Source organism: Salminus brasiliensis, chromosome 2 (assembly GCF_030463535.1).
Source record: "Salminus brasiliensis chromosome 2, fSalBra1.hap2, whole genome shotgun sequence".
Classification (NCBI taxonomy): Eukaryota; Metazoa; Chordata; class Actinopteri; order Characiformes; family Bryconidae; genus Salminus; species Salminus brasiliensis.
The window spans coordinates 24,684,941-24,700,473 of NC_132879.1; the positions used below are offsets into that span (position 1 = coordinate 24,684,941).

Consider the following 15,533-nt stretch of genomic DNA (forward strand, 5'->3'; position numbering starts at 1 on the left):
TGCATAAAAAGTATCCTTCAAATTCCTTTGCCCTGAACGAGAAAAGGAATTCCATTCACCGGCATAATGGGCCTATTAGCTGCTTAACTCAGCCCTGTTACATGGGAAGATTTTTCTCCTCCACAATATATGTTTATGTGATTACGCCGCTGTTGGAACAGGTTGTCCATTTACTGTGTTGATGCAAGATTCATTCTGCTGCTTTGCGCTTTTGGTCAAGCCTGGGATTTAAGCATGTAAACTGGTTGTAGTTCACATAAAATGATGGCAATTCTCTCTTGTGTTCCACAACCAGTTAGTTATGTGTTTACGTACTAACTAGTAAGCGGTTATAACCTGGCACTTTATGTTTGTGTCTCTTTCCCACCCTCTGCACATCTCCACAGCAACAGTACCATTCTAAAATTGATGTACTGATCGATGAGGCCTTTAAAGAAATGATCTCTTGCCTGGTTTCAAAGGTACGCTTCCATTTACTTCTGTAAAACAGACCCATTTTCACAACAGCGAGGCATGGCTTTTTCTAACTCTTCTGCTGGCCTTCACAGGCGCCGCTGAATGCCTCAAAGCGCTTCCATTTAGACTGAATGAATAAAGTATGCTCATGAATGCTAGACATTTTCCTCCTGAAGCCTCTCACTGAGCAAGCTAGCAGCTCACTATCAGAGATGTCATTTTCATCTGGAGTTGCTATTACTCAGGCAGCTTCTTATTTATCATGTTCTCATGGGTTGCTAAAGATTTTATTATGCATCATCTGTGCTGCTTAAGTGTTGTTCATTGTTTTGATGGTCATACAAATCCAGCCCTCTCCTGCCTTCGCAGTTTGCAGCCGTTTTGGATGGCGTGCTGTCCAAGCTGTCACGATATGATGAAGGGACATTCTTTTCTTCAATCCTTTCTTTCACTGTAAGTGTCCTTCCCTCTCATTTGAACAGAAAAAAATAGCTGAAATAGCACAATAAATGTACACTTTCTCTTAAAGGTAAAAGCAGCAGCCAAGTATGTGGACGTCCCAGTAAGTGCTTCTCCATTTAGAACTGTTAATGGTTACTGTGTGCATGTCTCGGTGCCTGCTATGTGACTGTGTATGAAGTATTTTATTAGCGCATGCAGTGATTTTTGTGTGCTTGCCAGTTTTGTAATATCATGTAAACTGTGGTATCCAACTTTGCCGAGTGTTTGAGCCCAGCCATTTGGCATGCCCTCTCTCAGCAAGAAAACCAACCGGCAAGTAATAAACGCTGTTTCAGTATCACTTGCCATCGTGCAAAATATCTTCTATTTATTCATCAAATGGCAACATTAAAGATGGCTGTGGAATTAGCATTTTGCAATGAGCTATTGTAGTGCCAGAGTGCCTCTGAGAGCTGGCTAAGCAAGGCTAATTAGTAACCCAATTGGCTTCAAATCGGTTTCACGATTCGGCAAGTTGTTGACAGTGGGCGGTCACAACAAGCGGCGAGAGAAGAATTGCTAAGAATGTTCAGAGATGTGGCAGGGAGACAGCAAACAGGCAAAGGAATCTTTAAATTAAGTAAAAGAAATGAGCTTCTCAAGGCCATCTTCATAGTCACGGCAAATGTGTTTAACGGAACATACATATAGATCGTACATATATATAAAGTGACCTTAAAAAAAATTACTGCCCTTTACTTTATCTTAATATAATGAAGTTTTGGACATTTCTATTTCTATTTCCGATAAAGTCATGGAACAGTGTAAAAGACAAATGACATTTTCAAACAGTGTATATTGAACTGCAAGTTGCAAGGTTTTTTTTGACTGCAACAGTGTTCTGTTTAAATAGTCTGTTACGTTTAGGATGTGCGCTGATCTGCAGAGTTTAATTTTGGCGAATTTTTGCTTAGAAAATGTATTATATTAATATTTGTTTATTGTTTATTTATATGCTACTGCAGTAAAATCATCATATATTCACATCATATGTAAAATATGTTGTCTACATTTGTGTTATTTAATTGTTTAAATAATTAAATGATTTAAAAGTGGAAGTTAATTTTTTACATTGTGTCAAAATGTCATGATGAACTGACCAACATAAATGCTTCAAAATGACCTGGAGTGAAGAAGGTTGTTTCCTTTTCCTGTAAAGTTATATTAAATAACTAAGCTATATAATAAGATATATACAGATAGACAAGATATATAAGTCTATTTTTGCGTGAACGTTAAATATTTTTTTTATTCCACTACATTCTACTGAAATAAATTGTATTCTTGTATTATTAATTATCTGTAATGCTAATCCAATAGAGTTAGTCCCAATTTGGATATTTTATCGAGTATTTATGTATTTGCATCGACTGATATGTGTGAAAATGACTGGGATCTGCATCAGCCCACAGTTCCCATTTTGGTGCATCCCTAGCTTTTTTTTTTTTAATATAGTGCATTGTTCTGTTCTATTGTATGTGTTATTTTAAAAGCCAGACACACGCTGGCCAAACAGACACTTAGAAACCAACAGTTTGGCATTTGTTGTAGAATATTTGGTTGCTGTATACCCAAAAAGACTTTCTAACATCATTCAACAAAAACACAACGATGGAAGGAATGTTGTTGTTGTCCACTGTTCACTACAAATGCCAGCCTGATAAACATGTGCTGTTGGTATCAGTTCCCTGAGGTGTACAGCAGGCAAATAGCCCTCCCTTCCGTTAAATTAGAATGTAACCTCCACCTTGCGCTTTTGTGTGGAGGGAACCCAGCACCTTGTAAGCCCGTTTGACAGCCATGCCGGGGAGAGAGAAAGAGGGCGGGCAAGCGAGCCAGGCTGTGGTGTGGCCTTTGGCACTGAACATTTTCTAGGCCCTTGTCACGAAAGGTTAAGCTGTCCGCTTCTTTTGTGAAGGCTGCCATTCAAGGGCTGGGGGTATTTTGGCAAGATGAGCTGTGCTGGGGTAGCTCCGTTAAACACATTCAGTCACACATTCACACCCTCCAGAACACATGCTTTGATTTGACGCTAACGTTAACACATAGGCATTAGCACTCCACCTCGAAACTATTTACCCCTAGCTCGCTTGCAGAACCTTCTACATGCCATACAAAACACTTCACACATACTTCTTCGTCTTTTTTGCCTTTTCTCGCACACACTTTCTCTCTCTCTCTCTCTCTCTCTCTCTCTCTCTCTCTCTCTCTCTCTCTCTCTCTCTCTCTCTCTCTCTCTCTCTCTCTCTCTCTCTCTCTCTTACACACACACGCACACACAGACTCTCTCGCACGCATTTACACACCTGCACCTGGGCAGTGAATGGGCCAGTGGCAGTAAGCCAGAGCAGCTTCTCTGTGTGTAATTACGGCCCATTTGTCTTTCCTTCCTTTTCTCGTCTGTTTCCCATCCCCAGCGCTTATCCCCTCCGCTTAACCGGTCATTAACCTGGCCTTAATCCGTCTGTCCCACACCTCTCCATTCATTCAGTCACACACTCCCTGTCCCAGGCTGCTCTTGCATTGTTCCGGCGGCTGTGGCTCAAACGCTGCTGTGCCGTTTTGTGTAAGGCAACATAGCCAATGGGCCAGTGGTGTGTGTGTGTGTGTGTGTGTGTGTGTGCTTGTGTGTGCTTGCTTGCTTGAGCATGTATTTGTGTCACATTACTTTCTCACCCTGTCAGAAAGACAGAGTGTGGGAGTAGAGAGGGAGGGAACAGGTTAAAAGGCCTCCTGGTGCAGCTCTGCCGTGGGGCTCTGGGATACCTGAGGTGACTGCAAAGGCAACGATATGCCAGTGATTAACACATTTCTCTCTCTCTCTCTCTCTCTCTCTCTCTCTCTCTCTCTCACACACTCACACTCACACACACACACACACACACACACACACACACACACACACACACACACACACACACACACACACACAAGTCAGTCAGTCAGTCATGCAGATTTTTTTGTACAGGAACAGGTGGGCCACCACACACTTTTTTTCTGTTTATTTCAGGATACGTAAAGAGGGAAATCTGTGTTGGAGGCCTAATGTAATACTACCAGCTCAGGTTTTTATTTTTTAAAACTGAAAGAGCAGAATCTTTTTTTTTTTGGTTACTGATGTTAATGTTAGGGCTATAGTTTGGGTTATATTTTGTTTAATGTGTTATTGAATATAGTACGTACTGCGTTCAAGTAAAACAATCATTAAGTAGCAGTTATTAATTTTTCAACACCAGGGAAAAAAACTACAAAACAAAATTACAGAAAATGCACAATCTTCAACTAAGTACACTGATCAGCCATAACATTAATAACACCTTCCTAATCTTCCTTGTGCCAACACAACAGATCTGACCATTTGAAGCATCGGACACCATAAGACCTATCCGATTAGTGGCAAGTCCTGTAAATTTTGAGGTGGGGCCTCCATGGATTGCATCTAGGAGCCCATGCCCATGACTCTGTTGCCAATTCACTGGTTGTCCTTTCTTGGAACTTTTTTGGATAGGTACTGTCCACTGCATATCAGAAAAACACCACAAGTTCTGCCTGATGTTTTGGAGATGGAGATTTTTTTCAGTTCAGTCTTGGGCATTGGATAATTTTCTGCTTCCTACCAGCCAAGTAACCCCAAACACACGTTTTTCTTATCACAATTCCCCAAAATTTGTAATTTTAAACGGAAATTACATGAAGGGTGGTCTATGCCTTTCGCCTTACACAACACTGTGTAAACATATGGACAATACTCTTATCACAGTAGTTGGAGTGCTGTTTTTGTAGAGTGTGGTTTTGCTTGTGAAAGACTATAACTTTGTTATATAACTAATACATGCAGGTAGAGCTGGGCAATATGGCGATATTTTATCATATTGTGATCAATTTTTTTTTAGTATGATATGTTGTTCTAAGCATATCGAGGATACTGTTAGTGCTTAATAAACACTGATCAGCTGCAGGTTTGCTTTGCTAACAGTGTAGTTAGACTGGTTTAATAAGATGGAGAGCAGCAGATGTTGAATAAAAATCACTGTGTTCAGTACCGGTCAGTATCTGAATAGTATTTTTTAAGAATCTGTCGCTACTGATGTTTTTAGTCTGTGATTGCATGTATCGTGATAAATATTGTGTATCGGGAAATGAGTCTTTAAAAATCATGAAATAATATTTTTACCCTATCGCCCAGCCCTGCATGCAGATGAACATAAGTACTCTAGATATGTACTCTGGTTTAGACTGCGTGTGTTGTTAGTCAGTAAAGTTATTAATATGTAAGTTAGAAGAAAACACAGGTTTGGTTGCTGACTTGTCTGTGAACTCCAGTCACTGTAAGGATGAGTTCAGTTCCACCAGCAGCTCTCCTGATTCGCTTCAGTGAAGGACGGATTAGATAAACTAGGTGTTGCATAGTGAGTGTAAGAACTGGTCTTCCTCGAAGATTCCCCAATAATCACAATGCATTGAATTTGTATTTATTAGAATATGTGATTTAATAATAGATATAAATTAAATAAAGTTACACAGTGTGTTCTCACAGGTGTGTAAATATAACATGGCTGAATGTCTCACCCCGTGTCCTGACGGTGTGTAAAAGTGAGATGCTTCAGAATGTATATAAACTCTGATGACAGTCAGAGGTCAGTCAGCTGAGTGTGTAATCAAACCTCTGAACCAGTGTGTTAGATCATTCATGCTGTTACACACCTGAGCCATCAATATCGTCAGAGATGTGTCCTCTAATATCTGGCATCTAGTTATTCCTCCAGTCTCTCTTGAATATCCGGGAGGGAATTTCCACTTTGCTGGCGTTCCTGCGTCTCCCAGCGTGCTGCAGGAGGAGAAGGAGGGAGCGTGGCGTGCTAAAGAGCCTGCCTCTGCCCCAAGGCTGTCAGCCCCTGAGAAATGGGTGTGAAAGGTGTCAAAGCAATTACAGTAGTATTAGAGCCTTTTCCTCCTCTGTGAATAGAAATGTTTTTTCCCCGCTGTTTGGCACTCAGGTAAACTGAGAGCATTGCTTTGACGCTGCATAGTGTTTCAGGGGTATTTCAAGCCGTTATTGTTTTAAACTCGGCTGCTGAAAGATACTTGGAGTGACTTAGATGTCTTTTTCCCTTCAAGGCGCATTAGTGAAGGCAGACATTCTCTACGGTATTTAAGTGTGACTTCAGATTTGCGTCTTAAAATGTCTGCCCAGGGCCTTGAATGGACCTCATTCTCTTAAGCTGATTGAACATTGCTGACCACGATTGAGCGCCCACGTAACAGAGCTAGAGGCACTGGCAAAAATTGTCCTTGCATGCAAAGACAGGTGGTGTTTTGTGAGTTACTGCTTACCTCTCATAATGAAACGTCTAGTTAAGTGGTTTGTTAGCTTTTCTGTACATGAAAACAGTCTAGTATCCCACTGCAGTTCTCTCTTTCTTCTTTTCCTCTCCCTCTCTTAGAAACCTGGTATGGATCTAGCGGACACCTACATTACATTTGTGAGACAAAATCAGGACATCCTCAGAGACCGTGTCAATGATGAGATGTACACAGAGAAAGTCTTTGAAGTAAGTACCTGCACTGATACATGCACACACACACACGCACACACACACACAGTATCAGTATTGGAGGTTGAATGTGCAGTACTTCATTTATTTCATATATATATATATATATATATATATATATATATATATATATATATATATAATATTATACTTCATACATATACAGTGGGGAGAACAAGTATTTGATACACTGCTGATTTTTCAGGTTTTCCCACTTGCAAAGCATGTAGAATTTGATTGCAAAGCATGTAGAATGTAATTTTTATCATAGGTACTCTTCAACTGTGAGTGATGGAATCTAAAACAAAAATCCAGAAAAATACATTGTATGATTTTTAAATAATTAATTTCCATTTTATTGTGGGAAATAAGTATTTGATACACCAGAAAAAGAAACTTAATATTTGGTACAGAAACCTTTGTTTGCAATTACAGAGATGAGACGTTTCCTGTAGTTCTTGACAAGGTTTGCACACACTGCAGCAGGGATTTTGGCCCACTCCTCCATACAGATCTCCTCCAGAGCCTTCAGGTTTCATGGCTGTCGCTGGCCCACACGGACTTTAAGCTCCCTCCAAAGATTTTCTATTGGATTCAGGTCTGGAGACTGGCTAGGCCACTCCAGGACCTTAAGATGTTTCCTACGGAGCCACTCTTTAGTTGCCCTGGCTGTGTGTTTTGGGTCGTTATCATGCTGGAAGACCCAGCCACGACCCATCTTCAGTGCTCTTACTGAGGGAAGGAGGTTGTTGGCCAAAATCTCGCGATACATGGCCCCATCCATCCTTCCCACAATACGGTGCAGTCGTCCTGTCCCCTTTGCAGAAAAGCATCCCCAAAGAATGATGTTTCCACCTCCATGCTTCACGGTTGGGATGGTGTTCTTGGGGTTGTACTCATCATTCTTCTTCCTCCAAACATGACGAGTGGAGTTTAAACCAAAAAGTTCTATTTTTGTCTCATCAGACCACCTGACCTTCTCCCATTCCTCCTCTGGATCATTCAGATGGTCATTTGCAAACTTCAGACGGGCTTTGACATGCGTTGGCTTGAGGAAGGGCACCTTGCGTGCACTGCAGGATTTTAATCCTTGACGGCGTAGAGTGTTACTGATTGTTTTCTTTGAGACTGTGGTCCCAGCTCTATTCAGGTCATTGACCAGGTCCTGCCGTGTAATTCTGGGCTCATTCCTCACCTTCCTCAAGATCATTGATGCTCCACGAGGTGAGATCTTGCATGGCGCCCCAGACCGAGGGAGATTATCCGTTATTTTGCATTTCTTCCATTTTCTAATAATTGCACCAACAGTTGTTGCCTTCTCACCAAGCTGCTTGCCTATTGTCCTGTAGCCCATCCCAGCCTTGTGCAGGTCTACAATTTTATCCCTGATGTCCTTACAAAGCTCTCTGGTCTTGGGCATTGTGGAGATGCTGGAGTCTGACTGATTGAGTGTGTGGACAGGTGTCTTTTATACAGGTAACGAGTTCAAACAGGTGCAGTTAATACAGGTAATGAGTGGAGAACAGGAGGGCTTCTTAAAGAAGAAGTAACATGTCTGTGAGAGCCAAAATTCTTACTGGTTGATAGATGATCAAATACTTATTTCCCACAATAAAATGGAAATTAATTATTTAAAAATCATACAATGTATTTTTCTGGATTTTTGTTTTAGATTCCATCACTCACAGTTGAAGAGTACCTATGATAAAAATTACAGTCTTTTACATGCTTTGCAAGTGGGAAAACCTGAAAAATCAGCAGTGTATCAAATACTTGTTCTCCCCACTGTATGTGTGTGTGTGTGTGTGTATATATATATATATATATATATATATATATATATATATATATATATATACACACACTGTATACTGTATATATGCTGTGTATATATACTGTATAATCATTGGCTATACCAGTGGTCTCCAGCTCTGCTTCTGGTGACATGCCTTTCTATGCCTTGGATCCAACGTTAATCCAGCCTGTCTGTATTACTGCTTTCAGAATAATGTGTCTTCAATGTAGGTTGGAGATGAAATCTGCAGGAAGGTAGCTCTCCAGGAGGGCTGCAGTAGTAGTACCTCTGGAATGATCAAATAACAGAAATCCCTTTTATAAGTCATAAGCAACAAACAGAGGTTTGATTTGACCATGATGATATACTGTGTGTGTTACTATTGATACACACTGATTCCTTGGACTATGTAAGTATGTTTTAAATAGTTGGGCTATTTCAGTGTGACTTGAAATGATTGAACATTTGAGGTTGATGTGTTAGTAGGAGAGCTCTGTAATGGCTACTCAAAAACAGGTGGTTGTTGTTGCGGGAATTCTAATCCGAGCTGGAGAGGCGAGCGGCCCTTCAGGGCCAGCGAAGGCCAAACAGCCTTACTTAAGGGATCACTTACATTTTGCTTGTGATTGCTCTGGTCTCTTAGGACATGCTCATAGACACATGGCTCACAGCACATCTTAAGAAATCTAATGCTTTCTATTTCACTGCTCTTTCTTGTAATAGATGCTTTTGAACCCTTACACTCTGGAAAAGATGGATTGCGATTCACCATTTAGTCTTTAGAACTACATTCAGTTTTTGTTAGGAAGGAAATATTTCGATCCTAGTTTGAAAGCTTACACCCTGAAAAGAGTGGATTATGATTTTTAAAGAAATATTTAGAAATATATATTCCATGTTAATGTTAAGAATGAAAAGTTTTATCCTGACTGCTTTTATTAAGAACCATGTTCAGCGTTTTAAAATAAATCCTTTTCTCCTGGTTTTAATGCTCACGCCTTGAGATGGGTGAATTAGGAGTTCTTTAGAAGTAAATTCATAATGAGAGCATCAGAGCATTTTTTTTTTCTTTTTTTTTTATACATATTTCTATGTGAACATAACCTTGTTGCTAAAGCCATACACCCTCCCACTCCTACTCCCTCAGGCCCCCAGCTCCTGGCCTCCTTCTGTATTGTAGAACCGAGTGAGTGGGAGGTGTGGAAAGTTTTTGGTGCAAGAGGCAATGAGGCCTCTTCAAGAGCACTCATCACCCCCATTGAGACCATTTCCAGTGTCTGTCCACTCACCCTGCTCCCCTGTCGACCTGTTTATGCTAATGAGATGTCGTGTGTGTCTGTTTGTGTGCTGCATGTGTGTCTACAGTCTTCTGTCCTCAATTTTGTGTACATTCTAGGCCTTTCACTAATACAATACAAAGTGGAACAATAGGAAGACAATGACTTGTTTATATTGACAATCGAGCACGGAAAAAGCCAGGATGTAGACACAAATACAACAGCTAGCTTCAGCAGCATGTGTCTATATTGTGTTTGGAAACTTTGTGTGCGGGGCCAGATTGGAGAGACGCTGTGTTTGGGGCTCTTCTCTTTATTTGGCGGAGCTGCGGCGAGGTCTGTGAGAGCGGCAGTGAGGAGACAGGCAGGCAGAATGCTTAATGCATCTCGCGCTCACTCCCCATGCCTCCTAATATGCCTCACACACACCCAGTCATGCACGCGGAGAGGGAGCTGAAAGTGGGGGTCTGGCTGTGTCACAGCAGAAGCTTCCTCATCACACAGGCTGCGAGAGAAAGACAGCTTCTGGATCGTGTTCCTGGACCCGTGTTCTTATTTGTTTTGTGGTGTGGATGGATTGATAAGCTGTATGTGAGTGACTAAAATCACCACTTTTGAGAGTGTATATAAATGTAAAACTGAGCCACAAATCAGACCATGCATGCCCTTGCAGGCAGCAGTATATCAGCCTGATTAAGAGTGTGATGAGGTGCGCATGGCGAGAGACCTTCAGCCTGGCCACAGGTGCCACATGCGCCCTTCACTGCCTCCTTAATGATGAAGACAAGAGGACACTTAAGTGTGTGATTATTGCCACACAGGAAGGAAATGTTCTCTGTAATGTGTTCGTGCCTGACTGATGGTAAGACGCAGAAATGCTGCTCGCTACCCTTCACCTGCAGAAATTAGTGGCTCATCACACAAGCCGCCTGTTTCTGTCTCCCGCCTAAGCGCCTCAATTAAGGACAACCTCTGCTTTCTATTTTGTCTGCATTCAATTAAGTGTAGGAGGAGGTATTGCTGATTGCTTCAGAGATGAGTGCTGGCAGTGTTCAGAATCGGTTATGCTCCGCTGACTGTCATAGACCTGAAATGAAAGATGTTATAGCAGTGGTGAACCTAACAATCTTTTCATTACGGTTTTGAAAAGCTGAAGCTTAAGAGAAATGTTAATAGGACTGACTTTATTAAACTCTGATTCTTAGGCCATATACCGTTGCTGTTGCCCATAAACCTTGTATCGCCATTTTTGCCAATTTTTCACTATTCATCATTTGAATCTGACAGTTGTTTTATATATTGTGTCAAAATGTCATGATGAACGGACCAATAGAAACGCTTCAGTAAGAATGTTTTGTGTTGACTTGTTGACAAAATAAATTGGTTATTACTTAAAAAAAAGATTATTATAAAATAATTGATTATAAAAAGCAATTATTTTGTCTTTAGTTTCTTTTCCCTGCACAAAAAATAGTTGTAGTTATATATGTTAAATGTCATGATGAACGGACCAATAGAAACGCTTCAGTAAGATTGTTCTGTGTTGACTTCAACTGAACGCTTTCCCCCCTTCTCCTGAAGATAAGAGGCTTTTGTGTGGCAGCAACAAATACAAATGTACTTAGATGCACTAAGGTATAGAAATACAAATGTCACATTTATATAAATGCATATAAATACGACATATGTATATGTATATATATACTCTAGTGCATCTAAAAAAAACGTTACATCGTCAAAGGTTCGTTTCGTTCATAATTGAATTCAAAAAGGTAAGCGGTCATATTTTATATTCATTACACGTTAAGAGTAAATATGACGTATAAATATAGCATATCTCTCTGCCTTGTTTAGCACACGCAACCAAAATCATGAGAATGCAGACTTGACAGTTGTCTAGAGGACGATTATTGACCCTCTCCACAAGGAGAGTAAGCCACAGAAGGTCAGTGCTAAAAGGACTGGCTGTTCTCAGATTGCTGTATCAAATCATATTAATGGAAAGTCAACTTGAAGGGGAAACTATGGTAGAAAAAGGTGCACAAGCAACAAAGAGGACATCAGCCTTAAGAGGACTGTCAAGAAAAGTCTATTCAAGAACTTATTCAAGAGCTGCATCAAGAGCGACCACGCACTGCAGACTACAACTGCTGCATTCCTAATTTCGAGCCACTCCTAAAACAGGGATGTCAGAACATACCAAAAGAACTGGACTGTTGCTCAGTGATCCAAAATCCTCTTCAGATGAAAGTAATATACCAGTAATTAATACCAGGCATGCGCTAGAAGGGTATAAAGCCCCCCTCTGGAATGATGGTGCTCCATCCAGTCATTTTCGGATGAGTTGCAGAGTTGGGAATGAGGTGGGGTGGTAATCACCCAACATCCTGACCTCACTAACACTCTTTTAGCTGAATACAATCAGATCCTCACAGTGATGCTATAAAATCTAGTAGAAAGGCTTTCCTGAACAGTAGAGACAGTTACTCCAACAAAAGCTTTTTTTTTTCTTTTTCTAATACCCTTGATTTAGATAAAGACTTTCATGGTACTTATCAGATTTAGACAAAAACTTTGCTCTGTACATAATTATATCCCTGCTGTCTCTGTTATTGCTTTACTAAAATTGGCACACCAAGAAAAGGATTTTTTTTATCACAGCTGTATCAAACGTGCTTCTTGTGGTAAATAGCTTTTCACGGTTTGGTTTGCATAGAACCTAAAAATCCTCAAATCCAAAACCTTCAGCCAACTTTCAGTTCAGCCAAAAGCAGAGATTTGATAGAATCACACATCACCCCTGCTTCTAAATCACCACTTTCAATACAGATCCAAATATAAGTTAAACCAGATGAACCTTCCAAACAAAATACTTACAAACTCATCATCAAAATGAACATAAGTGAAAAGAAACTGAAAAGAAAAGCTTATTTTAGACCAGGAAGGACCAAGTGGTAAAATCAAAATTGTCATGTTTAAATATGTCTTATTTCCATGACATGTTTATCGAATCTGTGAATAAAAAGAATTGATTAATTTTGTCTGTCAGATCATATTTGGTCGTTCAATATGAAAATCTGCCCTTCATTCATAGTTTGCTTTTGCCATGTGGGAACATATTTTTGAGCATTTAAAAATCAGTAAAAGAGACACTGTGTATGATGCAAGATTGCAGACTATTTTAATTAGCAGCATATAATGTCGGGCTGCCAAAAGGATTTGTGGAATATTGAGACAGACAGCACACTTTCAATTAAATTTGATTTATATAGAGCTTTTCACAACAAATGTTGTCACAAAGCAGCTTTACAGAGCTACGAGTCTGAGCCTCTTTTGAGCAAGCCAGTCGCGACGGTGGCAAGGAAAACCTCCCTCAGAACAAGAAGAAATATGTTTATATGTTTAATATGTATTTCAGTTGAAAATCACTTTTTCAACAGTATCTGCCCACTCCTTTATTTCTCTTTAAACATTAAAACTCATAAAGAAAACTCAGTTAACAAAATAAATTGGTTATTACTTAAAAAAAAGATTGACGTTATTTTTAGATGAAAAGAAATATGATAGGCCTGACAGAAATTCACTTTAAAATAATAATTCCTTGTCTTCTACAGGCTTGTTAGGCGACTACTTTACAGTAAATATAAATAAATCGTAAAATAAATAATTAAACTCTTTTGATTTAGATTCTAAAATATTGAAAAAGCAATTATTTTGTCTTTAGTTTCTTTTCCCTGCACAAAAAATAGTTATAGTTATATATGTTTATATATATATATATATATATATATATATATATATATATATATATATATATATATATATATATATATATATATATAGTTATATATATATATATATATATATAGTTATATATGATGCATTGTCATACTTGTTTGTTGTAACTGACCCAGCATAGATATACATAACATATATTTAGAATTAGCCTGTAAATAGACTTACTGCCTGCATTAAATCTGCCCAATTAATTAGAGATTTACCGCCTATAGCAACTTGCCAGTTTCAAATGGTTTGCCATGTGTTGCGATGATGTTGAAGGAAGAGCAAATTATTGCACACAGAGCTTGCATTTAGGTCTTCAAAACAGGCCTCCTTACTTTCAACCTTTTCTGAAACATGGTTATTTCTTGCCTAACTTACCACCCTGTCTGCCTCAGCTTCTCAGCTTCAGCTTGCCTCAACAGTGAACCAGAGTGCACCACTAGAATATACAATATATTTATGATTCCCATAATTTATAATTCTTTATTAAATTGTAATTCCAGTGTATTTTTGTCAGCTTTTGTCTGTTTTACAAAAAAAAAAAAAAAAATACTTGACATGAAGAATCTGTCAGCTGACAGGTCTCCGACTGATGATTTGACTTCTCAAATTTCAGGAGGCAGCCCTATTCATATGCCTCAAGAGGGTGATTAGGACACCACTTTCTTATACATACAAATGACAGAATGGGGGTAATATGAAACCCCCATATTTAGTGAAGATGACCTGTTTCATCAGTTAATAGCCACTTTTTTATGTGTACGTTAAATTTTGAGGTGCACTGTAATTTGTTAGCTCTGTTTGGGTCTGCAATTTGTAACAGTCATGTCTTTCTTTCTGCTCAGAGGGCAAGTGCTTTCTTGGAATGTGGTATGCATGTGCTCATCAACTGCACTTTAAACGCTTTACTCAGTCTTTCTTCATGCTGTATTACACAGAGTGTAATACCTTCCCTGATGGAATAGGGTGTTTTTAAATCAGAATGTATCTTTAAATAGAATTGCTTGTTCCTGATACCTTACAGTGATGATTGAGGCTTTGAAGAAGTGAGTGATGTGAGCATAAACAGACGCATTAGCCTAAAGCCTGTTTCAAAAGGCATTATGTGTGCATCAGACTGCCTTTGACTAAAACTCACTCATGGCCTGTGCGTGTCAAAGGCTTTCATACAGCGATGCTGTAGTGCGAGTATTTGGAGGTGTAATGACCTAGAGTCTCACAGCCAACTAACCAAGCATTATGTAGTCATTTCAACTTCCTGAATGTTTAGTGGAGCACTTAAACCCTTAAAACACCAAGAGCCACTTCAATTGTTGAGGGTCTGTGACTGCAATGCTGTTTTTCCTCACTGTGAACATCCAACTTGCTGACCTTTTTATGCAGGGTCGGTTTAGGTGCAGGCAGATGAACATCTTCATTAAGCTTCTGAGCGTGCAACTGTATAAAAAGCAGCTGCAGGATTGAGTATAACTGGCTGCTCTCGTTGAGAGGAGAGCATGGCAGGTCTCTCGGCCCTGACCCCTGCACTAGCACATCATGGTCAAATGCTTTGCTGTCCACTATGAGCACACTGAAGCATGCTGTGTGGTGAGTAGTTGGTAACGATGCAGTGATAAACTTGATATGCTTTAGAGGAGAATAACTTTGGCCTCTGTGACCATGATTTTTATTTCAGCATTATGAATGGACACAGTTTTAATGGATTGCTAATGGAAGTGCTGTGCCACTTTGTTTACATGGTAATAGTGTTTGTGCAGAAGAATATAACCTGCACATGAATAAAGCAGTATAGCGGTGTCCATCTGACTCTTTTCTCAACTGTGTAAAACGTCTTACTGAGTAAATGGGTGGTATTTCATGGAAGATGGATTATGTATGGTGTTTAAGGTACAACTTACTATTGTAACATAATAGGATGACATTGAAGGATAATTTCATTTTTAGTTAAGATGTAAAGTTATTTAGAGTGGTTCAGTGTGAAATGCTCTGTTCTAAAGAAACTTGCCAAGTTAGAATGAGGTGAAGAGGAGATAAGAGTCTGAAGAGTTTCATTCCTCAAAAAGCTACTTCACAAGTTTTTCAAGTAAAAAGGTTATGAATATGCTGCCTGATACATTAACACAGCTTCATTGCAGTTTTATGAAAAGCTTTTGGCCTTAAATGTGT

General features: G+C 39.5%; 1 protein-coding gene across 9 annotated transcripts in view; it reads left to right on the plus strand.

Annotated features, from left to right (window-relative positions):
- cadps2 (Ca++-dependent secretion activator 2) overlaps window positions 1-15,533 on the plus strand; it is a 133,750-nt gene that overhangs the window by 114,580 nt on the left and 3,637 nt on the right. For 7 of the 9 annotated variants that reach the window (XM_072671339.1, XM_072671347.1, XM_072671355.1 and 4 more), the window contains 4 exons: window positions 387-461; window positions 826-909; window positions 986-1,018; window positions 6,402-6,509. In XM_072671339.1, the coding sequence (XP_072527440.1) occupies window positions 387-461; window positions 826-909; window positions 986-1,018; window positions 6,402-6,509 (300 nt within the window). The remainder of the gene's footprint in view (window positions 1-386; window positions 462-825; window positions 910-985; window positions 1,019-6,401; window positions 6,510-15,533) is intronic. The other 2 variants (XM_072671357.1, XM_072671359.1) reach the window with 1 other exon arrangement.